Genomic DNA, 25,855 nt, shown 5'->3' with positions numbered 1-25,855 from the left:
CCATTGTCACCTTAGTATTGTTATTACTATCATTATTAGTTTCTTCCTTTCTGTCCTGTTAAACTGTTCTTATCTCAACCCACGAGTTTGACTTTTTTCCCCCCAATTCTCTCCCCCATCCCACTGCGTGGGGGGGAAGCGAGCGAGCGGCTGCGTGGTGCTGAGTTGCCGGCTGGGGTTAAATCCTGACAAAGGTGTGGGAGGGGCTGAGGGTAGAGGGTCTCTAAGGAGATGGGTGTTCTATATGGGGTGGGGGGGCTGTATGGGGTTTGGAGGGGCGGTTGTGGGGGTTTTATGGGGCTGGGATGATCTATATGGGGGTGTGGGGGGGGTGTTTTAGGGTCTATATGGCCGCGGGGGGGTTATATGGTCCATATGGGGCTGGGGGAGTCTATAAAACTGTGGGGAGGGCCTATAGGGATGGAAAGAGTGGCCTATAAGGTCTATATGACCCGGGGGGAGAGGAACTATGGGGTTTATATGGGGCTGAGGGGAGTTACAGGGCATCTGGGTCGGGGGGGCATCTACCCCTGGACACCCTGGTCCACTACCTGGACACCTGGGGCTGCCTGCATGTCCAGATGACTGGGTCCTCCTGTGACAGGGGGATCTATAGGGTCCAGAGGGATCTATATCGCCCAGGGCAGGGAATAACAGAGGGATCCAGGCAGTCCAGGGGATCTAGATGGTCCAGGCTTGGGAGAGGCAGGGATCCATAGGGTCCTGGGGGAGGGGGTGTGTGTGTATATAGCTTCCAGAAGAAATCTTTAGGGCTTGGAGGGGGAGTGGGTTCCATGGGGTCTGGGGGAATCTACAGGGGCTGGCTTCGGTGAAAGGAGGAAACTATAAGGTTGGGGGGGCAGAATCTACAGGGTCCAGGGGGGAAAGGGAGTGTTCTATAGGATCCAAAGAGAGTCTATAGGGTCTGGGGGTGTGTGTCAGGGAAGAGTATGGAGGGTCTGGGGGCGGTCTGTAAGGCTGGGCATCAGGGCAGGGTCTATAGGGCCAGGGGGGTTCTATAGGGCCAGGGAAGAGTCCATAGCGTCCGGGGGGGGGGGTGGCGGAGATCCATAGGGTGGGGTTAACCTCCACTCTCTGTGGGGCCGCGGGGTCTGTCGGGGCGATGGAGGCGGGGCGGGGGGCTTGGGGCGGGGCCTGGCGAGGCCACGCCCACTGCACGCAGGGGGCAGGGGGGAACCCGCATGTCCGGGTGGGGGGGTCACGAGGGGGAACCAAAAGTCGGGGACCCCCCTGCGTCACACACACACACCCCGGCTCCCCCCTCCTGACCTCACAGCCCCGCTAGGGCATCAGACCCCCCAACGTGACGTCACACCCGAACCATTTTCTAGATTTCCTGTCATTGTTCAAAGAAGCTTAAAGCAGAAGCCTGCCTTTCTAGTGGGCTTTCTTCTTCTGCCAAACTCATCTGCTGAACCCCACGTTTATTGGAAGGGTTAGCTCTGTATCATGGCACCACCATATGAAAATACTCCTAATAAAGCTTCTATTTAAGGAACACAAACACCTTGGTGATCAGCATTCTTATGAGAGGAAATACAGATTACAGGGCATCCTAAAGTCTATGTGTAAATGTCTGCTGGCAAATGACAACAGCTTTCCAAACAAACTGGAACAAGGTTGAAATGTGGCAGCTTCTTATTGAACGTTATTCTAAAATTGTCAGGACCAGCTGTGAAGAGTGGCTCTATGTTTGGGGCCACATCCTACCTTTTACAATAGAAAAACAAGGCCGCTTGGCACAGGAAAAAAACATACCTCTTGGCAGCACCTCCCCACATTGCATCAGTTCAAAAGATTTAAAGTCCTACCTGTCTTTTCCAAATGAAACCCCTTGATATGGTTATTTTTCGTACATGTTAGCTACCAGCAAGCTTCTACTGGTACCTTTTTTCTGTCACTAGTCTCTTCTCTGCTCATGTTCAGCTATCACTGGAAATCTCATCACGTTGGATAGTTTACTGAAAATTTATTATAACCAAGAAGTGACATAACAGGGCTGTAATGGATTCTGCAAAGCATTTTGCTGCTGCTATTTTATAACAGGTACCACCTTCTTCTGGCAGGCAATTAAAACAAAATTCAGCTGTGAAAATTTTTGCAGTATACCCCACCCAAACTAATCAACAATGGTTAAAAATAACATGCCCCAGCAAAACCTTTCATGATACATGGCCACAACTCACAATTCTCTACAAAATGTTCACTTTTATAAAGCTCTGATGTAAAAATCAAATAATCAAGCAGCAATATTTTAAGTGCAGCACAGGGTCTTCCATGTCACTATTTGCAACGCTTGAATTCATTTACATTTTATCAAAATCTAATACAGATGACTTAGGAATTAAGTCATTTTTTTAATATCCGTCATTCTATGTAGTGACAGATTTCATGTTTTGCTTATCTTTATCTTTGCTTTCCTTCGATTTTTCCTTCTTGTGTTTGTGCTTTTGGCTCTTCTCCAATTCCGTTTCGCTTCCAATGTGTTTCTTATGCTTCCTGTGTTTCTTATGCTTCTTGTGCTTCTTATGCTTCTTGGGCTGCTGCTTCTCTTTTTTCTTTTTCTTTTTCTTGCTGTCTTGACTCTCTCCCGAGCTGGCACTGCTGCTGTGGCTTCGAGGCTGACTCTCAGAAGGGCTTTGACTACAGCTAACACTGGGACGGCTTTGACTTCTGCTTGCTTCAGGCTGGTCAACTGCAGCAGGTGCTGCTGTATCCTCTTTCACCTTATCAGCAGACTTTTCTTTGGGGTCTTTTGGACTTTTTCCTGCAGCTCCCTCATCTTTTGCAGATACATTACTCTCACTGTCATTTTCATTGTGGTCTTTCTTTGCCTTTTCCTCCTCGGCTGGTCTGGTTTCTGGGTGATCTTTTGTCACTTTTGGGTGAACTTTCTGTGGGGTACCAAGAACCTTCTCACCCTTTTGAGAGGAAGATGTTTCAATGCCGCCTGTCTTGGGAAGCTCCTCCTTCACTTTTTTCGCAGGAGGTTCCATTCCAGGACATCTTTCACGAAATGAAGGAAATCCTTCGTTCTCATCTCCTTTTCTTCTCTTCTGGTGTTTTTGATGTTTATTTCCTTTGCCATCTCCCTGTGGATATTCCACTTCCTTCTCTTTTGATTTGGTAGGATCTTTGACGACATGGCGTGCTCTTCCAGAAGATTTTCCAGGGTAATTTCCAGCTCTATTACCAGCTGACCTTGACCTAGAACAATAGTTACGACTCTTCCCTTCGCCTCTTCTTGGATACAGCCGCGATCGCGAGTAGGAATGCAAATGGGAACGACAAAATGATCGAGAGTGGGAGCGAGAGGGGGAAGAAGCTGATCTTGACTTGGAGTAGGTATAGAAACTTCTAGAGTAAGATGAAGCACTAGAAGGAGACTTGGACCTTAAAAAAAACACAACACACACACACGAAGTTAATTCAAAACAGTCACTCTCCCCAGTTTTTTCCTTCCAGATTTGCTTTGGGGTTTTTGACTCTCCATACACTTATGTTCTTTCAGCTGCTGACATAATGCTACTGCCAACCGAAGAACTTAATAACATGTACAAGTTTCGGCTCACAAGACAGAACAGCTGTTGCTTTGTTAATGGAAAAACATACAGGAAGGCTAAGTCTGTTTCCACTCACTTCTACCACGCGAACTACCATAGCTATCGGCTGATTTAAGGTGGTGTATAGTGGCCTCTACTGCTATGTGAACGCACCCATTTTTTCACTACTCTGCAACGACATGCAGCGCAAATCATTTTTGTTGCAGTAAGATGCAAAAAGAGCAAGTCTTAATGGCTACAGTGCAGTATCAAACATCAGGAAAACACGATTTGGCCTGAAGACAGTAAAGCTCAATTTTAAAATGCCAGCTTAGTCTCTTTAACTTCACTACTTCTTTGGCAATTTGTACAGGATGCAAAATACTTGCACTGCAGTCTTACAATCAACACTTCTAGCCCAATGTCCTAGCAAAATCTTGCACATACCTCTAGCTCTAACCAAGGATAGTGACAGCGCTTCAAGAAAGAGTCGTATCTAAATGCTTCTAAACTCAGCCTCGAGTAATATGACTCAATGCCATTACTCTAGGAAGGATACTGACAGCATTACTAAGAGACAGCTATGCAGACTCCTGCCCAAGTGATTTGGGGGGATAGAAAACATCAGCTGCCCTGCGTTTTTTCTTCACAAGTTTCTCTTGTTTTTCATTTAACAATGTCAACAAAATTCTAGTGAAAGCCACCAGTCTGCAGTCCAGCTTAAAATCTCTCCGTGTACCTACAGGAGAGAGACAAAAGAGGAAGACAATTTCTCTCACATATCTCCTCCGATGTGCTTTGAGGTAATGGTTACAATCAGAACAGGGAGATGCAGAAAATCCAGCTACTACACCTATTCAGTTCCTAGCCTCCTCACGGCTCTCAGGAGGTGAAGGATGTCATTGCAGAGAAGCTTCAGGGAAAGAGACCCCTGTTCCTTAACAACTGCTGCCCCATTATCACCATCAGTCAACTGTAATCTCTGCCATATTTGAGCCAGTAACCTACCTATGAAACTCCTATCCCTGCTAATCCCTTGAATCATCCAATCCATCCAATGAGAGAGGGGTGCAGTGGAACTCCCCCTGATTCTTCCAGACAACCTGCTGCTCCATTACAGACATGTAAACCAGTTACCTGGAAAACGAATGCCTACGCTCCTCTGGAATCTTTTTACATTCCATCAATTCCTTAGCAAAATCACTGGTAAACTCATCAAGTTTGGACTTTTTCTTTTCCCTGTTAAAATAAGTTTGACCTTTATTACAAAAAGGCACCAAGAGACAAAACATGGCCAATATGAGAAAATATAGACTGCATGCAAATGCAACAGGGGAACATCCCATTTCAGCAAAAACAGTTCAGCGTTCCTACAAGTTTTAGGGAAAGTTTTAGAATTACATTTGTCTTGGTTTAGTTTTGCATGTTTACCATCTGCAACACAAAAGTATACTGGAAAAAACACTGTCATTTTTGCTTACGTCAGGTGCACTTGAGTGTAACTGCAGCTCATTATGTGATCAAAATACAAAAATGAAGAACAACGCAGCTTCACTGAGCCAAATACTTACTCCTCTTTAAGACTCCGTTGTTCTCTGTAAAACTCCTCCCTAGAGAAAGGAGATGCTTGAGTCCTTGGGATGGTAGGTGAAGGAGACATGGGTACTGCTCTTGGAACCCAAGCTGATGACGTGTTTGCGGGAGCTGGGGGATATCCTGGAGGGGGGACAGCGCACCCAGCAGATGGAGGCTGGCCAGGTGGAAACTGAGGAGGAAACGGTGGTGGTGGTACCCCCAGTGGAAGAGGAAGTGCGTGGCGTGCTGGAGGATACAAGGGAGCTGGAGGCACAGGCACAAAGACTGGTGTTGATTCTGGTAGTGCTGGGGCCTGAGTCCTTTGGGTACACTCGCTGTGCAGGCGTCCTCGATTTGGACCTCTAAAGAAACCCAAAACCATGTGTCACTGTTTGTTACACTCTGTCGGATTTTAAAGAGGAAAGCGAAGGAAGCGGGAGCATGGTGGGGAGCACTTCTTGTTCTCAACTTAAGCATTTTTCTCCCTGCTTTCCGTTCATGTGAGATTACACTCATTTCTTGATCCTCATACTTGCCTTCCACATCCTCACCCCCAACACTCCCCTCGGTCTTCTCTCCTGACACTCAGCTTTGCAGCTGCAAGTGGAGGCTGCCCACGCTTAACAGAGACTCCCATCTCCCACGTGCCATGTGCCCACCGCTCCTCTGCTACTCCTGGAGACACTTAATATTTCGCACTTCTAACCTTCAAAGTCCTGCACAAATATTAACTCATCTTCTCTCAAACTTCTTTTAACCTCTTCCACATACGCTTCCTGTGCTGTCGCCTCATGATGATGTACTTGGCCTGTTCTTGTCCCTGCATTGTTATTTTCTTGCTTACTGAATCTGAGATTTTAAATCATCTGTGGGGTGGATCCCCATTTTTGTTTGGATTTATCTTTGAGATTTTATAAACACAGTGCACCCTTACAGTCGATCTAACATCAAGCATATAAAAAAATGAAGGACTGACTTGGCACAGCAATAAGAGATAAAACAGACTCTTCTCTTTCCAACGGAGAGAAAGCAGCTTGGCTATCTGAGACGACTAAATTGAAGAAACTCAGAATTGTCCTAAAATAACAGCCTTGACTTTTCCAATGATTTGCTCAATCAGAATCAACTAAGTTGTTCAAAAAAGAATGCTGGAGGCTGGTTTCTATTGGGAAATCAATTTCTTCAGCCTTATACAGCCAGTGAGCAAAAGGGTGGCTTTCCACCTGATCCTTTAATTAGATTTGATTTTTAGATGCACTTATGGTTTCCTCAGAAAGCGTGCATTTTTCAGAGTCCTCTTTTCAATTATGCACTGGACTTCTATTGTAAATAATCTTACTGCGAGCACATACCCCTTTGTTAAAGCCAATTCAAATTAGGCCATTTAAAAATTAATGACCACTTGTATTCTACACAACTATCTGTGCACACTTACTTCATCATAAATCAGCTGTTGTAGAATTTATGTGTTACAGCCTCATTTAACAGGTTACCAGTATTAATACATTGAATTTCTGCAGAACACTTACAGTTCCCAGCCTGGTCTGCCACCTGCTGAGCAAATTGTACTGGCTTTCGCTGGATGACCTTTTGGAGTGGAGAGAGGAAAAAGCAAAAAATCACATTCAGTGTATCTGAAGATCATTTTTTAACAGAAATTCTTTTTAGAAAAATTAAAAGTTACAGTTCCTTACCAGTGGTGCGTGTTGATTGTCCTTGGGGGCCCAGACGACTTGGTAATGCTGGTTGTCTTAGTACAGGGGTCTGACAGCCCTTGTGAATAAATGCAGACAGTTGGAAAACAAGCTCTACTAAAATACAAGAATCGCTGCAAATGTTGAAACAAAGCTTACCTTCTCTTCCAACAAACTGCTGACTGACAGAGACGAATATGTAGAATGTTCAGCAGCAGTCACCAGAGCAGCAGGAGGTGTAAGAGTCACGAGTGGGGGTGGTGGCAGTGGCAGCTGCTGCTGCTGGTGGTGCCACATCTGCTGACGGTGCCTTCTTCTGTAACCGGCTCCATTTTTGAAGTTGCTCACAGCCTAGAGGCAGAAAAACATTTACGCAAAGGTAATATGAAACTTCAGCAGATATACGAACAAAAGCCTCCACAGAGTAAAATTACTTGTGTAATTAGCTGTAAATGCTATCAATCCCCAAAGAAATCAACATGCCGATACATGAACACATCACATTAAACACTGATACTAGTGATTGGTAACTCGGAGTGTCTGTATTCAAAGTACTGCCCTGTTAACACAGAATTTGAAAGCGAGGCAATCACCTTAAACAAAAGCATGACCTGAATTTGCCAGATTGTCTCCAAGGAGTTGTAAGCTTCTGTGATAACAGATAATGCACTTGAAAGGTAAATTTAGCCTTATTCAAGTCAACCTTGCTTAAGCAGATGTAAACTAATATTTCCTTCCCTTTCAGCTTTTTACAAAGAGCCTATTCTTACAAGCACTTTACGTAAAAGTCATCAGGTTACCCGGCGTAGGCACTTGTTGGCCACTAAAGCATCAGGCGAAACACCTGTCTGATGACACTCTGGACATCTATGCTCCTCAGATTCCAGTAAGGCTGTTCTAATACCTGTGTACAATTAGAATAATCAAAATAGCATTTAGCCAAACTAAGGAAGTTTTGGGGGTTCTAATCAACTATAAAAACACCTATATGATCCACAGGTGAATATGGTCTTGAAGTGAGAGCATGAAGCTATAAAGGTTCAATAGCGTAAAAAATTTCTAGTATGCAGCAAATAACTCTAGAGTTTTGGTATGTCACTGTTGTAACATTTGAAGATGTAGAGTAGGCTGTGTCTTGATGTTTCAGCTAGTCTTTTTCCCACTATATAGTACAGTGAGAAGTCCCCACCCTCCAGGTTAACGAATAAAACTTGTCTCAGAAAAACAAATAGTAGGTTCAAAAAACCATTACTAGGTTCGCGCTCTGAAGGTTTTAACCAACTCTCCCGTGGAGGAAAATGTGGATTAAATGCTGCTAACTATCCGTTTGTTGCAGACCACCGAAAGTCACCAGAGTTGGCTATATAGTTTTGTATGAGAGAAAGGGCTGTGGGCAAACTAAATGCACTCAATATCCAATACTGCAATCACCTGCACAATCAGCCACTCCTCTCATACTCGTCCTTCCGCATGTAAATTTAACTAAAAAGCTATGTATTTTACTATTTATTTATTTATTTAACTATTAAAGCTCTGTGGCTTTTTTCCCCCTTTATACGAGAAGAGCCCTTTCCTATTCAGGGTATACTTAAGTATAAAATAGAACTGGTAACAAAATAATTTCGCTATCTCCTCTTTCTGCTTTCAGAAGAGCAGATGTGCTGTTTTGAATTAACAAACATGGGAGTTCACACTTACATTCATCACAATAACTGTTTCCACAGCAGGGAATAATAGCCGCATCAGTCATTATCTCCTTACAAATGAGACATAAAATCTCCTCTGGAATAGGATCATCTGAGGAGGAAGAGGATGGCTCCTCCGGTAAAAAGGGAGGCTTTTCCTTCTCTCTTCTAGCATAAGCTTCCCTGGAGGAGGGGAAAGGGGAAGGAAAAAGAAACAAATTAAAGATGGGTAAAGGAGAACTTTTCCAAGCTTTGGATCTTATCAAAGGAAGACAGGAGATGGAATTCTTCTCACTCCACATTAGCCTCCTAAAACATAGGCATTTAGTTGAACCTACTTTTCTATAGCCACCACACTAGAATAGGGAGGGGGGAACAATTTTCCCACCGCAGACCTCTCCCATTCAGTGGATCAACAACGAAATTAGCTCAGATGAGCTTGTGGGTCGAGATAAGGACAGGAGAGATCACTCACCGTCACGGGCAAAACAGACTCAGCTTGGGGAAAATTGACTCAATATATTACAAATCAACCAGAGTAGGGTAATGAGAAATAAACCCAAATCTCAGAACACCTTCCCTCCACCCCTCCCTTCTTCCCAGGCACAGCTTTACTCCCAAATGCTCTACCTACCCTCCCCCCCCAGCGGCGCAGGGGGACAGGGAATGGGGGTTACGGTCAGTTCATCACACCTTGTCTCTGCCGCTCCTTCCTCCTCAGGGGGAAGACTCCTCACTCTTCCCCTTCTCCAGTGCAGGGTCCCTCCCACGGGAGACAGTTCTCCATGAACTTCTCCAGCGTGGGTCCTTCCCATGGGCTGCAGTTCTTCACGAACTGCTCCAGCATGGGTCCCTTCCATGGGCTGCAGTCCTTCAGGAGCACACTGCTCCAGCGTGGGTACCCCACGGGGTCACAAGTCCTGCCAGAAAACCTGCTCCGTGGGCTCCTCTCCACAGATCTGCATGTCCTGCCAGGAGCCTGCTCCAGAGCGGGGTTCCCACGGGGTCACAGCCTCCTTTGGGAACACACCTGCTCCGGCGTGGGGTCCTCCACGGGCTGCAGGTGGACATCTGCTTTACTGTGGACCTCCGCTCCACCGTGGACCTCCATGGACTGCAGGGGGACAGCCTGCCTCACCATGGTCTTCCCCACAGGCTGCAGGGGAATCTCTGCTCCGGCGCCTGGAGCATCTCCTCCCCCTCCTGCTTCACTGACCTTGGTGTCTGCAGGGTTGTTTCTCTTACATGTTCTCACTCCTCTCTCCGGCTGCCGTTTTCCCTCTGTCCCAACTTTTTTTCCCTTCTTAAAAATGTTATCACAGAGGCGTCACCACTATTGCGGATTGGCTCGGCCTTGGCTGGCGGCGGGTCCGTCTTAGAGCTGGCTGGTATTGGCTCTCTTGAACACAGGGGAAGCTTCCAGCAGCTTCTTACAGCAGCCACCCCTGTAACCTTCCCCCCCACCCCCGCTACCAAAAACTTGCCACACAAAGCCAATACAGACATTTACGCACGGTTTCTCTCGTTCACTTTTTGGTCGGTCCAATTAATTCCATACTTACACATTAACACGTGGTATTGCGTATTTTCCAGTTTTTGTCACCATGACACCCTTCCTTTTGGGATCTTTCACCTCCACCAAGAAACTCCTTGGAATTCCTGTGGTCTTTTTCATCCTGGGCACAGACCCAAAACTTTCGTCCTGTTGAGACAAGAAATGCAGACATACCGCATCTTAAGACCCACACTTAAAATGACATTTCAATGATGATTTTAAGCAGCAAGAGCCTTTAATCCTCTCCTTTTACCTAGCGTAAGGGTCGCTCGACTAAAATACTTCTTTTCCTAAATGAATACAGCCAGGATGTTCCAAAGGCTTGAGCAGTGTTTTGAATTCGGTCGACATTCTTTGGCTTACCCTCAGGTTCCTTAAGGGCGAAACAGCCCTTAGCTCACCATCCACTCAGAGAAGAGACACAAAGCCGCTCCTCCTCCTCCAAAGGGCAATGCAGAGGGAGAGCTTAATGCAGTGCTCTGAATCACTCACTGGGGAAACTTATGTTCACCACCTCTATATGAAGGCTAAATTCATACCTCATGCATGTACCTTCAGTGACTAACATTAAACGGCATGAAGACGCAACCAGAGGCTTGTCTGATTAAAACACACAAATGTTCAGTAGATGGGGTCAACAGAAACATCTTCTTTTTATACAAAATACTAAAAACTATGAACTGTCACTAAAAAGAGTTAAAACCAGAAAAATTTCCAATAACATTGAAATGTACAAAAACACGCATACAAGTTCACAGAGAAAGATCTATGGACACATTTCATGTCCATGACCTAGAAAAAAAGAAAATTTTACATTTCTAATTCCAGGTTTCCCTCAAATTCTGAAAGGCTTTGCAACATTGCCATATAAGCTCTGTATTTCACCCCAAGAGAAACAATTCTTCACGTGAGTATTCATGTACTTGTTACCTAACTGCCAGGGTAAAACAATTAAAAACTAGGTAACACCAGAAGTCCCCCACAATCTTACCCCATTTCTTGGGCAGTTCTTCATAGAGTGGCCAGGTTTTCTGCAACGATGGCAAGTATATGACGATGCAGGTGGACCCACGGGTTTCTTCATGTAACTGCAAGTTTTGGGGGAATAAAAGAACAAGGTATGCACATGTCTCGCTTGTTAAACCAAACACCTCTACAGTTTTTTCCATAATCTTCAAAGAACAGATCTGACATTATCAACACTTACTTGATTGGATCATATTCATGGCAGGACTGGATCATCATAGCTTTTATTTTATCCTCTTCAGAAGCACTGGCTTCAGCCAGATTGGCAGTCTGTTTAACAGGCAATTATTTGACACGCACATTAGAAACACGTTTAAGCCCACACAGCCAAAGACAACACCGCTCACCCAGTCCTGTAAAGAGCAGCACAACACTAGCTGAGGTTGCATGAAAAGAGCTGCTTATAGAAAATACCGTTGTCCTGAAGATGTTCTGGAGAGCCCTTACACCGTTATTACATGGTGTTTGTGTGCGTGTTAACCTACTTGACAAGAGCGTTCTTGGGCACTCAAAACCTTAGGCTCTGTTTGTACCTTACAGAAAGACTGGCGTAACCAATCCAATTGTCTTCCAAGTGGACCGAAGGCATAAGTAGACAACATTACACGATCCAGTATTTTTAAGGTGATTTTTAAGCTCCAGCCTATTTGAAGAAGACATCCACTGTACATTTAATTGAGAAAGATGCATGCAAGTATCCTTATTTACATTTTGCAGCATTAAAGGGACACACAACTTAAGAGTCAGGGAAGTTGTTTTTGCTTGCTGAAATGCAGCTTCCCACACAGAAGCATTAAAAGCAAGCAAGCTTTTAATAATCCCTCAGCAAGACAAAAGATTCTTGTCACTACAAATTTGACCATCATGTGCTGGAGGCAGTCCACACTGCATGCTTCTCCCTCTACTAACTTCTTCATATTAAGTGATTTAACTACAGGAAGCACAATCTGCATTTTTTTTTCCAGTTGACTGTGTCCTTTTAACATATAAATTGTAATATCAACCTTATGCAGAACTAGATCTTTCAAATTATTGAAGCCAGCTGTTTTTTCAAAGTAGTATTTGTTCCAATGTTTTTATTTCACACTAGTCCAGATCCAAGCAGGGTCTAAGGGAGAGGCTGTAAAGGATGTGGACCTTCAAGCACCTAGCATTCAGATCAACCACTCAGATCAACCACTCATGGTTCTGTTTTTATATGCATTCATTCACAAAAGCAACCAACTAGTTTCAACATTCTATTAAATGGATGTTTCATAGACACCATTTTTTTCTCCACAGTAACATAATCCAGAGCAACACCTATGAAATCATTTCCATTAACATTTACAGAAAGCTTTACAGATACTTGACTAATTTCTTTGAACCCAACAGTTTACAAAACACATCCAAAACCCACAACACATTACTAGGAATAGACCAAAATTCAAACATGGCATTTCATACGTAGTAATAATAAACCAGAAAACTCTTAACGCATCACCTCCATGCCAAGTCAGTCTGCACTAAAGACGTTAGAGTAAGTAACAGGTTTGAGCTGCTTTCCATTATGTTCCTGTATTTTTCTGAAATACTGAAATTTTCTCAAAAGCTTAAATGTGTACACCACAAGGACACTTCTTCATATTTTAAGAGTAAAATTTGGCATAAGTTTACAGTACCAAGGACATGTTTAGGGACAGCACTAATGGAGACCAAGTTCTTTTGGTGGCTACCTTCCAAACATTTTTTTTCCCCCCCCAGATGCACACAATTTAATTTCTTCAGTGAGAAAGGAAAGAAGTGACCAGTGTGAAGAGATTCCTCTTTCTTGGAAATGAACTCCAGCCTTCCTTTTCAGAAGAAAGAACTAGCTCCTCTGCATTAGGCCCTGCCCTCTCTAAGCTTTGTAACTTTAAAGACTAGTTCTTTCATTGGCTAGCACTACGCCTTTTCACAAAGTGCAGACAGTAGTGCTTTCCCAGAGGAAGGTACACATTGTTGAGCAAAAAATGCAAGCAGGTCCATAGCAAAACATGGCATTACAACAGTTCCAGAAGGTCACATCTGCTAATATGCCACACATACACATCGGTATATTCCTAGAAACAATCAGGTACACTTTCACACTTCACACAGTCTGCATTCCAACAAATTAGATTATGTTGTCTACTGTCTATATACTAGCATTTATGAAACTGTGCAGCATTAAAAGAATGGATCTGTAACTTTAATGGCTAGAAATTCAAAAACAGCCATGCAATTGTCCATGTTACAGAAACGATTCTCTTTTGGCTGTTGCACACTCCCCCCTCCAAATGCCCGTAACTTACAGCCCATTCAATTCTTCTGGAAAAACTGTTAGTTTCCAATGCAAAATCAATGAAACATATGAGAAATGGTAAACAGCTTCTGAAATGCTGCTTCTGTGTGTCTGGAAGATGAGTAATAGTGCAACATTACGTTGAGGCTGATAAGGTACTCCCCTTCTATCTTCCCAAAGTGGGAACTGCTCTTTACAGGCTAGTACCAAAATAGACACCCATTTTAAAGTTAAAATTAATACTTTAAATTAATAAAAATTAAATTAAATTTTGTTTCCATTACAACAGTTATCCAGCTATAGATCACAGTATAAGATTTTAAAAAACAAAGCAAACACTTCTTTTTTTTAAAGAATTTGAAAAAAATATATCTATACCTTAGCAAGGTGGGCCAGAGAAAGAGATGCAGGAGAGTCATCTGTCTGTTCACAAAAAATTAAACACATATTCAAGTTCTACAGTCAAAACATAGCAATAGTTAAGGTCTACTGTAGTCTGAAAGTCTGCACTATATCCTCTGAGTGTCGCTGACAGGGGCACTGCCAACCCCGTGTAATTTGTGTTTGCTCAAAACAAAGTCCAAACCTATGGCACCTTAAGAGTGCCTGTGTGGTTAATGAGAAGAAACTAAAATAACCAAACCCGCACGACATCAACTTACTGCTCCACAGTATCTCAGAGAGGGACCCTTGTCAAATGCTCACATCTGACAATTTTCAGCTAAAAAGGATTTCAGTTTATTTGAGAAGGAAGCATCACTACAGGAAACTTATTTGCAGTGTAGCTTGTCAATTAATCCGTTAACATCTCATCACTTCTAAATGCACACAGTTATGCTTTTATGAAGACAGTAGCTGCCTGGCAAAATCAAGCACAGGTGTATCAGCCCTCAACCATGAACTCTGCCCCTCCTGTCGTCACTAAGTTTAAAAATGCCAAACTCACCATACCCCACAACACCCAAATAAAAACACCAAGCCAGAACATCAGCCATGAAAGTAAACCACCACTTTGTCTAGAAAAAAACAGGCTGCTCAAATTAGTGAAATAAAGGTGTTTACCATGACAGAGCGGCCTACAAAAACAGACAATACTGATGTCTTGTATTTTATTAGACCACAGGCCATACTATCCAGATTAGTTCGGGAGGTGTGAGAATTTAATATTATGCTTCTTACTAGCAGAGCAAAACCAATTTTTAATGATGATGAAAACATGGAGTCAGAGCACAGTCCTGTAATTTTTTTCTCCACTGCAACCACACTCCTCCCTCCCACCTACCTCCTGGAACACCCTGCAGGAGTGAAGCCCTCAGGCCACTAGTTTGCAATAGGCTGCAGCGTTTATGGAGAACTAATACTGAAATGCTGCTTTTCCACAAGTAAACAGGGTAACACTTAGCTTGTTCCTTTTCCAGAATATGGAATTATATTATGCCACAAGCAGCAGTTAAGCTTACACTAGCAAAACATGATCAGAAAGACACCTGAATCACTGCTTATTAGGACTTTGGTTGTTCAAAAATGTAGAATAAAGTGTCACAGCGTAAACTGAAGAGCTCTCCTCAAGACGTCCCTAAATGGATCGGAGCAGAGATTAAAATCCTTCCTTGGAAAAAAGCCCTTGTCCTTTATTACCTAACGTAGTGGAAGAATTCAAGGGAGCAGTTTTAGCAGACTCTGGGGACAAAATATTTACATGCAGAAGATGTTTCCTCACTCCAGTTAATCATGTCTTCTCTAGATGTTTAGGAAAGCGCAGACAACATTACTCCAACACTAAGTAAAAAAATCATGAAAACGTGCCTTTGGAAAGGAGCACCCAGACCTGGAACAAGAGACCTTCTTTCCACTGCAAATCTTACCAGAAGATTCAACTTTCCTTCCCTTCACAACATTTGGTACCCACTTCTGTCAAAACGGAAGTCTGATCAAGTATTTTGAAGCTTCATGCTCCACATGCCACTCTTCTTCACATGTGGAAAAACAGGCCTATGTTCTCTCATGGCAGGCACAACCATTATCACTTTGCGGGTTTTCAGAAGCAAACAAGGAATTAGGAAAGCTCTCTATTGGAGTCTGGCATTAAACAGTCTAGGACTGACCAGTAACTGAAACATAACAGTTAATATTAGTTCTTGTATTTTTTTAGGAAGCAGTTATTATATGGCCTGCAGGCAACAGTCTGATTTCTTAAAGGAGATGAAAGCACTCCCTTCTATGAACAGTTACCAAAAGCAGCAAATAGAAAATTAATGTACTATTTAGTACGTTTGCCCAACGGCCATCTTCCAATGATCCTACATTCTTGTGTCTTTGGTTTTTTTCCTTTAAATTTCTACTGAAGTATTTCCTGCCAGTCCCTCCCATCGGTCAAGTAGAAACAACACCTCCACGACACTTGTATACAACCCTAAGGTAATACTGCAGAAGAACTGGGGAAAAAAAACCCAAACCGAAAAAAAACCCAAAGTAACCAAATAAAGAAAACCCTCAAAAACCCCACAATCAACAGTCAATGTATTAACTCCCATTTCAAACAGAAGACTAAACAGAAATTCACATAAAGCAAGTGGGAAAGGGGACAGAAAATAGGAGGAAAAGGCTAATCTCACTGCTGGAGTGCTGCATTTAAATTACAGTGGTTTCCTAAAACCCAATAGCTTGGTTAAACTGAAAATTCAGCCAGGAAGGATCACAGCTGTGCTTGGCGGTGCTAAAACAATGCGCGTGACTCTGCATTTCTGCAGCCTCTGAGGACTAATACCAACTAGAGATCCTTGCAGTTACTGAAATAGGAATACGAAAACAAATAGGATTCACTTTCTTGATTTGGCAGTAGTAACGGTAGGACAGCAGCACAGATTTGGAAGTGTAGAATGACAGCTAACATAAGAGCAAGACAATTAAGAAATATTCAAAGTATAAGCTTTTGTGCATCCTTTAAAAAAAAAAATCTGAACTGATTTTAACATTGCTGCTTTACTGTTCAACAATAATTGGCAAGCCTTCCCAGTGATTTATTCAGACCACACTAAGATCCAGGTTTGGCTTTGAAATACATGCAGAAAGACGTTTATTTAAAATAACAAAACAAAACAAAACCCCACACACTTTAGACCAAGACCTGAGTTAGCTTTAAGAATAAAGCTAACTGTGCCTCCAACACTAGAAGCACCTGAGGCTGCAGTGCTTCTACTCTGTGTGTGAGACAGAGAGAGAGAGAGAGGACTTGTAAAGAGAGATGCAAGGCTTCCACCCTCCCTATGGCTACCCACAACCCACATCAGGTACAGTCAGAGCAAACAAGAAGGGAACAGTCTTGCTTTGTCTTCCTTTTAATTAGTTCTAACTAACACTAAGTCTTCCCTCCCACTCCAGGATTTTTCCTTTCTTAAAAAAAAATATTTTTTTGAGACATCTATCTAAGCTTATGGTAAGATGCTACTTAGAAACGTAATACAAAGACACCAGGGAACACACGAGGCTGAAAGAATGGTAACCTTATTGATGAAGATGTGATTTGTGTTTATACACAAGCTAGTAAACAAAGAGAAAAAGAACTCTTTCCAAGAAATAAAACCCCATCTCAGTTAGATCAAATACTATAAAGGTAGTTTACATAAATGCCTTCCATTAACTGCTAGGGTCACTGGGCTCACAATGAGAGCCTTTCATGTCCAAAAAGGAAGTTGAACCAATCAGTGATAGAATTATGGATGTCAGGTTTAGGCTTAGTGTTTTTACACCAACATACAAGAAGTTTTCCACTTTAAGTTCATTGTATACCATTCCACGAGAATCAGAGGCTGTATTCTTGACAGAACACAACCCCAGAGCTCATCAATTTCTAGATTAAGTTACCCAAACAGCTGATCAAGGGATCAGATCCAATGATCCAGGGTTAGTGCAAAGCCTCACACCATTCTAGTGAAGAAAAAGCAGTTATACTTGAAGATGAAAAATAAAAACCAACAAATAGGAATTTTTACATTATAAGGGCTATTTTGAAAAGCACAGTTACACCTAGCCTTCGACCCAAGTCGCAAATCCAGATCTAGACCATTACCAGTCAGGTATTTCCTTGTGTGACTTCTCTCTAGTTTAGCAGCCGAATGACAGTGTTTTCTAACCCGAAGAAAAATGCTGCCCCTTTTCCAAATGGAAATTCAGAGTGGGGGTATACTAAAGAAAGGCTTAACCTTTGGGAAATCAAAGCAGCATCCAACCCCGAAGCCACCCAGGTCCAAAAAAGTACTGCAGGCAGAAGTTCAGACAAATGACAGGGATTTTACCCACAAATACACCAGGCTCTAACCTTGTGCCAAAATCTCTACACTGGGTCTTAGATATTTTCATTTGCAGACAAACTATTAAACTAAACTGCTTCATCAGATAGAGTGGAAAGATCAAATGCAGAACTTCCGAATACCACTTCGCGGAGCAACCATATTTAAATTCATGGCAATCTCTTAAAGACATACATGTACTCAGAGGGGCCCAAATAATATCACTTCAATTATACACTTTTAGGAACAAATACCCAAGCATTTAAGGACATGAAACGGAAACATTTAGCTGCACATGACTGTCCTCAAAATGTATGGGATATGTTGGTTTGGCTATTTGTTTGAACCCCCAGGTCACAAGTACGAAACAGTACCAAGTTTAACCACGGTGGTTTCTCAGTGAGTTTTGATAACATTTTCAAAATCCATTGGGCAAAAAGAGTATTTAAAAAAAAAAAGCTAAGTGATATAATGTGGAAATAGCAGAAAATTCACTCCAAACAATTTGGATTGCAAGAAACAAAAAGCACAAAACAACCTACAAACAAAACAATGTACAAACATACGCTTTACTAGCTATACACAGATGTAGAACATGGCACCATGTTCAGTTGTGCAAACCTCGCACCTACATGATCTAAAAGCGATCATACATTACCTGTACAACACAAAGTCATCCAGGAAATAGTCTAGCATATTCAATGTGAAATGCAATGCATCACTAGGCACCAAAACCAATATTTACATTAGACCTGTGCAAGTGATGGCATTACCCAGTTTTTCCTATGCTGAATCAAAGACATTGTCTTTACAACATACACCAGGTTTTACTGGAATATATAATTAGTTAATGTTTGGAAAATTAATACAAGGCTACATGGTTTAGAATTAAGAGCAGTGTGTAGAAAAAAGTGTGAGATTGTGTTTTTACATACTGCTTTTGATGTTCCACGCACTGGCTCAGTTTGACTCCTGGAAGAAGAAATAAAGGTGATTAGAATTTCAAGTAAAGCACTTGTACCCAGCATAAAGCAGTGACAACAGGTTATAAAACCTGAACATCAAAACATCATGTTCTGATAGTCTAGGGAATGGGGAAATTTATTCATATACCTAAACTGTTCTCTCTCGGCACATTCAGCGCAACTAAAAAACCCAACAAACAGACCCAAATCCCGTTTCTACTTTGTCACAAATTAAGATGTACAGTTATAGAACACAACAGTGCAAGAGGAAGCCCTCAGGTATTTTGTCTCTGCTGCGTCAGTATCAAAAAGATGAAGTCTGTATCACAGCTTGGTGTTCTTAAATAATCAACTCTCAAAATACAAAGGCAACTTTAACCAATCCGTATATATCTAGTATTACAAATGGGTACCAGATACAGTACTTTAATTTCCAAGAAAGAACACTGACGTTCTAGACACTTTGAAGTGCAAGTTTACTTCAGAGAAAACAGTCAGTCATCTGACAAAGAGATAACAAAAATGGCAGCAGCATAGGCTTTAGAACAGAGTTTCTTTGTGAAAGCCCAAGCACTGTATTCAGATAGCTCCTACATTTAGCATATGCAAGATTGACTAAAAATAGTAGTAGAAATGTCACCTGAAAGCAGTTTCTGGGGTTTGGTGTGATTTAGGAGCCCTGTGACGAAAAAGAAAAGGTCTTACTTGCCAGAACTTGCTTTAAGATAATCTTGAAAAGGCTACAATCTTTTTGGCAATAGTCATTACATTTGAAAACTTGCTGAGATTCCACACACTTATTGATCTGTATCTGCATGCCACTCATCAGGAATCAGACGTGCAGCCCTTGATCTAGTTAACAAACAATTCATACGTCATCCAAAGCGTCGCATGAGCAGAGACAATTCAATGGCTGCTGTGGAATTTACGTACAACTAGAAAGGCTCATGCTTCCTGCCACTGCTAGAATACCACCAGGCTCGCAAGTACAGCCACGTACCTCCTGAAGATGAGGAAGTACAGGGAAATACTTTAGATTACCACGCAATGCTTTCTTCATCCATTTACCTTGAAGAACATACAACAAGGTGAGTAACGCATTTTTGAAGGCCTCTCCACCGTTATAGCATACATTCCTCGTTCCCAAACATTAACCACTCTACCAGTTGTTTCTGCAATGTTTCCAGCTGAAGGAATAGAAAGCTCATCTGCCTGGTTCATTTTCAACACTACAACAGCAGCGCCATTCTTTCCGTATCCCCACATACAGGTCTTTGCTTGATCTTTGATGCTAGCAGCATCTCTCCTCTCATTTCAGGGCAGGATTATGATACCAGGAGAGAGCGCCAGCCAACCAGAAACGGAGGATGTGTTGACAAGGCGGCACTAAGCACACATATTTAAGTTAAACATGGCCAAAACAAGGCCATGGTTACAAGCACAACACTGTGCCGTCCTGAATTCCTAGGTAGTGCCTGAAAGCACTGCAGCAACTGCTGAAGTAATATGCCCAAAGTTTACAGGCAGACTCACAGCAATTCAGGGTTTTTTGCTCGCAAATGCTTCACAGGTACCAGGATGCTGCTGTGCTGTTTTTTCGAGACACACAGTAACTCACCAGTCTACTTTATTGCCTGAGAACCAACATGAGAAAGACATGGCAAAACCACAAGCTAATAATACCTACTAATTGTGGGGGAGAGGCGTCTCTTTAAGAAGGCTGGAAAACATGAATGTTCAAACAATGCTAATGTAGCTGAATACCTACATGACAGCAATAATCCTGTAGTCAGCATTGCATTTGCATAGCTGTAAGTTTAACCAACACATCCGATTCTCTGTCCTCCAGAAATCTGAGGAATATAGATTGAAAACCTGGAGCACTGATAGCAACTTAGGGTAAAAACAGACTTAGAGAACTAGTAACGCCTGGTAACGTGCTGAACTGCTTACTGAGTTTCAAGTTTGGAAGGGGTTAACTATTCCTTTGTTGTACTCGCTCAAAAGGTGATACACTTTAGGAGAGTGTTCTTTTTCTCTGGCCTGAAATGGACATTGTCTTTAGGAAACTAACAGGAATCACTTATGAATGGAACTTCTGGTTTGCATGGTTTGCCAGCTGGCAACCCTTGGTCTTTCCTCTGTGTCTAGTATGCAAAACACCCAGATTTACCAGGGGGTAAGAATACCTGCCATATCCCACCCTGCACCCCCCAAATGCAAGAAATAGTCAAACACTGACAATCAGACTCTTCTGAGGTGGGAAGAAATTAGAAGTTTACACAACAATGCCTATCTGTCTTTACTATAAAAGCAATCAAATCAAACACATAAAATAAGGAATCTCTCCACGTAGAGGAAATGGGATCTACAACTTGGCTCTCAGAAGAATCAACCCCAAGAACAAACCCAATGGAATCACCTTAAAAGCTACCATTGTTGCAGTTTCAACCCCATCTCCCAGCAGGCCAAAACACGAACGTCTGCTTTGGGACAGATATATTAAAATCTAGCCCATGACAACAAAAATTAACAGCAGCTTTAACAAGAAAGATACAATCTGAATGCCTCTTGTAAACTAATATCAATTTAAAAAGTTAATGCACTGAAACCCCTAACCAAGAATACAATGCTTTACGGATACTTACGTAACACGGGGTTTGCTGGTGACTTTAACTCCTCCAGCAGGGATTCTTCTAACAATTACCGATGAGTTCCTAGGAATCAGGGCATTACCATCTGTGTATTCTGAAAACAACATCAATACAGAAAAAGAATCTGCCACTTTACGAGAACCTATATCAATACATAATTACACAACATTTCAGAGAATCCCTTTACGGATGGAAAAGCAAAGTTTGATATGGAACGTTGCACTTTTATCGTCCCAACACACTGAAAGTACATTTCAAGAAACCTTCAGGTTTGATAATCAAACACAAGCAGCACAATCTTTTTCATGGTTTTACAATGGTTGGAATGCCAACAGCAAAATGGTCTCAAAGGTCACTGAAGCGGAGTCTGCTAATGCGTGAGGTTCTTTCCTGATCTAGCTTAAGTTGCTTTTGCTTCTGTTAGGCTACAAAACCAACAGAGCTTTGGAGAAAAACCAACCACAGCAAAGTCTCACCTGCATAAACCAGATTCTGAAGTCTGACTAGCTTGCCCTGCAACAAAAGAGGCCCTCAGCTAAAGCATGACAACTCTGCGCCATTGCTTTCCTAGCTGTTAACTATATCAATTCCCCTGTGCTGCTAGTGGTCAAGACTGACAGAACACAGAAGAGCGCCTGCCATCTCTGTCTATTCCTTGGAGCTTAATCCATCAACAACACCGCTTCTCAGCTGCTCGGCGCTTTACGTGTAAATGGAAACAAAACTGGCAATGCTAGTATTTGGATCAGAGAAATCTGGGGGGGGGTTGAGCTTGCTTTCACAAGTAGGGCACAATTGGCTCCAACTAAAGTGCTATCTCCCCTCTGAAGCTTATCATCTAGTTTGAATTAACCCAAGGGATGTGAATTGGATGTCAATAGTTGTGGATGCCCCGTCCCTGGGCTTTTGAGCAACCTGGTCTAGTGGAAGGTGTCCCTGCCCATGGCAGGGGGGTTGGAACTGGATGATCTTTCAGGTCCCTTCCAACCCAAACCATTCCATGATTCCAGGATTCTATGAATTCTTGCGATTCATTTTGCAGAGCTGAGACACTCAAACAAAATTCCTTACGACGACAGCCGTGAAAAGCCTTTTGAAAAGAGAGTGGGCCTGAAGCTACCCATGCTTTGCCTGGGCTTACACCATGTTAGTCTTTGAAGAGGAGGAAAGCCTTCTGACCTTCTACATAACGCCCAAACAATCAAAAAACCAAACTACCTGAGACACTTGGACTGAGTAAGCTTAAAATGCAAAGATCTCTCCATGAGAATGGTTTTTATATTGTCCTTACACAAGCTGGATATGACTAAATATTTTAAATCACTATCAGCAGCCATTCCCTGTAATCTGCCTACAGTTTTAAATATTAAAAGCTCTTACCTTTGCAGACCGAATCAGAACAATGGTCTGAAAACCAAAGATGCTGTATATCTAGTCAAGCTCTGACAGGGTGGTTTTGCTCAGTGATCACACACAAAACAGGAATATTTCACAATTTATGCTTCATTTTTCAGTATATTATTCCTACAGGCAGGAACCTCTCTTACCCCAAAACTCACCTACCAGAAGACATTATTTCCACAATGAAATGAACATTTTACTTCTATTTCCAAATGACAGAATGCTTCTTCAGAAAACTGAGAAATCATTTAGCTGAAACTAATTCCTGATCTTCCCCCCTAGGGAACCGAACAGCAAGCTTCCTCTGGACTTCCGAGGAGGTTCAAATTGTAGGAGAAAGGACTACTAATGACGAAAACAGAAGCTTTTACAGAAGTCATATATCCTGAAAGCAACCCCTAGAGCTCTTCTCAAAGAAGAAACTCTAACCCTTCCACAGCCACCTGTCAAGAAAGGCCTGCACTGGGACTTTTTGATGGAGAAGGAGCTGAAGCAGTACTGGGGCCCAGGCAGGCAACTGGGACATCATGGCAGCTGCAGATCTAGAAGCCCAAACCAGCTGTTTCGACCTGCTGAATGGAGTCATACAGAGCGTTCTTTCTGGTCCCGATCACAAACCGCTGGACTGACATTTCAGAGCTAGAGGACAAGCAACAGTGGCTCCACAAAAAGGCAGGAGTTTGCTACACCTGTGCTGAACTGAGGATTGTTCTAGTTCTGCAGCAGCTTTACAAGTGGCAGCACCTCGCCTAGGAAGAGACTGTATATATGAGGACAGCAACCAATGCATTTATTCACAAATGATGCAAGCCTGCAGAGGTCACTTCGAACATGCCCAACAGCTGTGTGATGCAAAAAGAGGAAGAAGTCCTCTTCTAGTACTTGGTGACAATTCACTGACCATTAGAAGAGAAGCATTGACACCTGCCTTCTGAATAGACTTATCCTTGAATGTGTGTGTGTATATATATACATCTGGTGATATATGCTTGTTTTCAATTCGCTTGTTAAGTGCACCATGAAGAGAGGTCCAGCCATCTAGTAACAGACTGATATAAAACTGAATTCACCTTAAAAGTCCATCAGCGCACATTTAAATGGATCAGCTGAAGAGTGACAATAGTGCGGTGAAGGAAAGGCTTTCTCTGTATAGGACACTTATCCCGGCACCTATTTGTATTTGGTACTGAAGTATCCCACCAGCTTGGTCACCGTCTCAGAGAATTTGTGGAAGAGTGTTTACATACAGCAGAGTCCATTGCTGAGTTAGTTCTGTGAAGGGGCCTGATACCAATTGGCTTTAAGACATTTATTTTTCCTTCGCCGCAATTAACTGAACTAATTTTGGTGATGAAATTTTATGAGAGGTGAAGGCAAACAATGTCGACTAAAAAGTCAACTTTTTTCTTTTTTTAAATAGGGAAGGACTAAATCTGGCGCGCTATTCCCGAAGTCCCTCTCAATTTGAATTTAACAGAAGCCAGCTTAGTCTAACAGCTCTCAGAATGAACTGGTGTCTCCCAGCAGGAACCTGTTCCCCATGGGCAGCAGCATCCCCTAGCAGAGACTCGGCAACTACCAGGACCTGCAAAGCAGCGTCACACTGCCTCACCTCGTGACTCCACATCTGCAAAGTGAGCAGTGACGTCATGCCCAACAAGGCTACTTTTCACACTTGTCCAAGCAGCGCTCCAACAGAAATGTTCAGCAAAGCTGGAGGTAACAACATTGTTGATTCCTATTCCCTGATAGCACAACACTTGTTTTTTGTTTTACTGGCAGGGATGGCCAGTAAGGGGCTACTGGGCTTTTGTCAATCTGACCTGTGATTAAAAATAAGGATCCCGTTAACTCAGAAAGCTTGCAAAAGCAAAGGAAGATTTGGATGTTATCTCCAAGTCAAGAGCAGAAGAGACATAACAGTCTAAAAGACAAGAAACTTGGTATGCTTGAAAGACCCAAGGCAAAGAAGTATTTCATGGAGGCAGACAAGTTAAACAAGAGCTACTTTGACTGCTGCCTCATACGGACTCGGAAATCTTAAATCAGCTATTGCATTAGTATCCACGACCTTCCTCCTGCAAAAAAGTACAAGCAGCTCAGGTTATGCTCCGCTTCGCGCTGAATGCACAATTTAAAAATCCCATTTTTAAATTCACCTATACTTCTGAAAATCTGCTAGCTTTACTAATTTCTGTCATATGTATGCTATCAACAGGTTACTGAAAAAAGCTCCTACTTTATTTTACGGCCTGCTTTAACCCACCGTTTGGAGTCTGACAGCAGTGCAAAAGCAACTCTCTGAGCACTATGCAGAGAAGTATTTTCACCCAGATAAAGTACAGAAGCTCTTCAGAACAGAAGTCATCAGAAGGCAAGCCGATATGTGAAATGACAAAGAAAAGCCTTGACTAGCCTTAGATGCCTTGCCAACCAGCTGATATGCTGCTGGGGAAAGGATTTGCAGAGTAAGAGCTGACAAGGACTACTAACATGCCAGACTCTCTCTACCACAAAAGAGGGTAACTCCCGAGAACACGTTTTCCCCCTAGCGCTTAAAAATATGCTTTCTCACGAGGTGAGTTTTTAGCTCTCTTCTCATCAACGCCCCTTGCACACTTTGCGACAAACAAATCATCTGTGTAGCTGCACTGAAAGCACTGCCTTGAAACATCCTGATGAACAGACTGGACTATTACTGGATTTCCAGCTTCCACCCAAGCTGTCGCGGGGTCGTTTGTGACACCGCCAGCCGGGCAGTCCCCGAGGCCCCGTGCCTGTTGCCCCCACGCACCTTCGTTGGTCTGGGCGTTGGTGATCAGCAGGTCGCAGCTGGCCACCGTCAGCTTCTCACGGGCCATGATCTGGAGCTTGAGGTCAGGCAGAGAGATGTAGAGGCCGTCGAAGGTGACCATATCATAGTTCAGCTTGGAGAAGAACTTGTAGTGGACACACGACATGGTCGGGGCCAGGCGATGCCTGCTCCACGACAGCGTCTACCGTGGCAGATGGAGGCGATGCTCGCCCGGCTCCTCCTCGCAGCCCAGGCGGGCAGGCGGACGATGGGGAGAGGCCCTGTGAGAGACCGAAAGAGTTAATGTCTCAAACATGGCGGTGGGGCAGGTTCTACGTAATGACGAACTCTG

General features: G+C 42.9%; 1 protein-coding gene across 1 annotated transcript; it reads right to left on the bottom strand.

Annotated features, from left to right (window-relative positions):
- Positions 1 to 1,081: 1,081 nt before the first annotated feature.
- Positions 1,082 to 25,669, bottom strand: LOC142026370 (E3 ubiquitin-protein ligase RBBP6-like). The gene is made up of 18 exons (XM_075019327.1): positions 25,504 to 25,669; positions 21,303 to 21,402; positions 19,295 to 19,333; positions 18,625 to 18,661; positions 13,779 to 13,823; positions 11,280 to 11,368; positions 11,064 to 11,160; positions 10,080 to 10,219; positions 8,531 to 8,700; positions 7,633 to 7,736; positions 6,992 to 7,183; positions 6,833 to 6,911; positions 6,668 to 6,725; positions 5,135 to 5,500; positions 4,701 to 4,802; positions 3,223 to 3,414; positions 2,498 to 3,027; positions 1,082 to 1,173 (listed from the first exon to the last, which is right to left on the bottom strand). Exons 1-18 carry the CDS (start codon positions 25,667 to 25,669, stop codon positions 1,082 to 1,084), a joined length of 2,598 nt encoding a protein of 865 aa, XP_074875428.1.
- Between the last annotated feature and the right edge of the window lie 186 nt (positions 25,670 to 25,855).

The sequence above is a fragment of the Buteo buteo genome, chromosome 33 (genome assembly GCF_964188355.1).
Source record: "Buteo buteo chromosome 33, bButBut1.hap1.1, whole genome shotgun sequence".
In the NCBI taxonomy this organism is placed as follows: Eukaryota; Metazoa; Chordata; class Aves; order Accipitriformes; family Accipitridae; genus Buteo; species Buteo buteo.
This window is presented reverse-complemented; position numbering and strand designations above follow the sequence as displayed.

Bases quoted from the DNA above. Each gene is read 5' to 3' on its own strand.
- LOC142026370 (XM_075019327.1), bottom strand. From the start codon at position 25,669: ATGTCGTGTGTCCACTACAAGTTCTTCTCCAAGCTGAACTATGATATG. The intron at 11,161-11,279 runs GTAAGTGTTGAT...CAAAACTTGCAG, and splicing joins CATGAATATGATCCAATCAA to TTACATGAAGAAACCCGTGG. The intron at 6,726-6,832 runs GTAAGGAACTGT...CCACTCCAAAAG, and splicing joins ACAATCAACACGCACCACTG to GTCATCCAGCGAAAGCCAGT.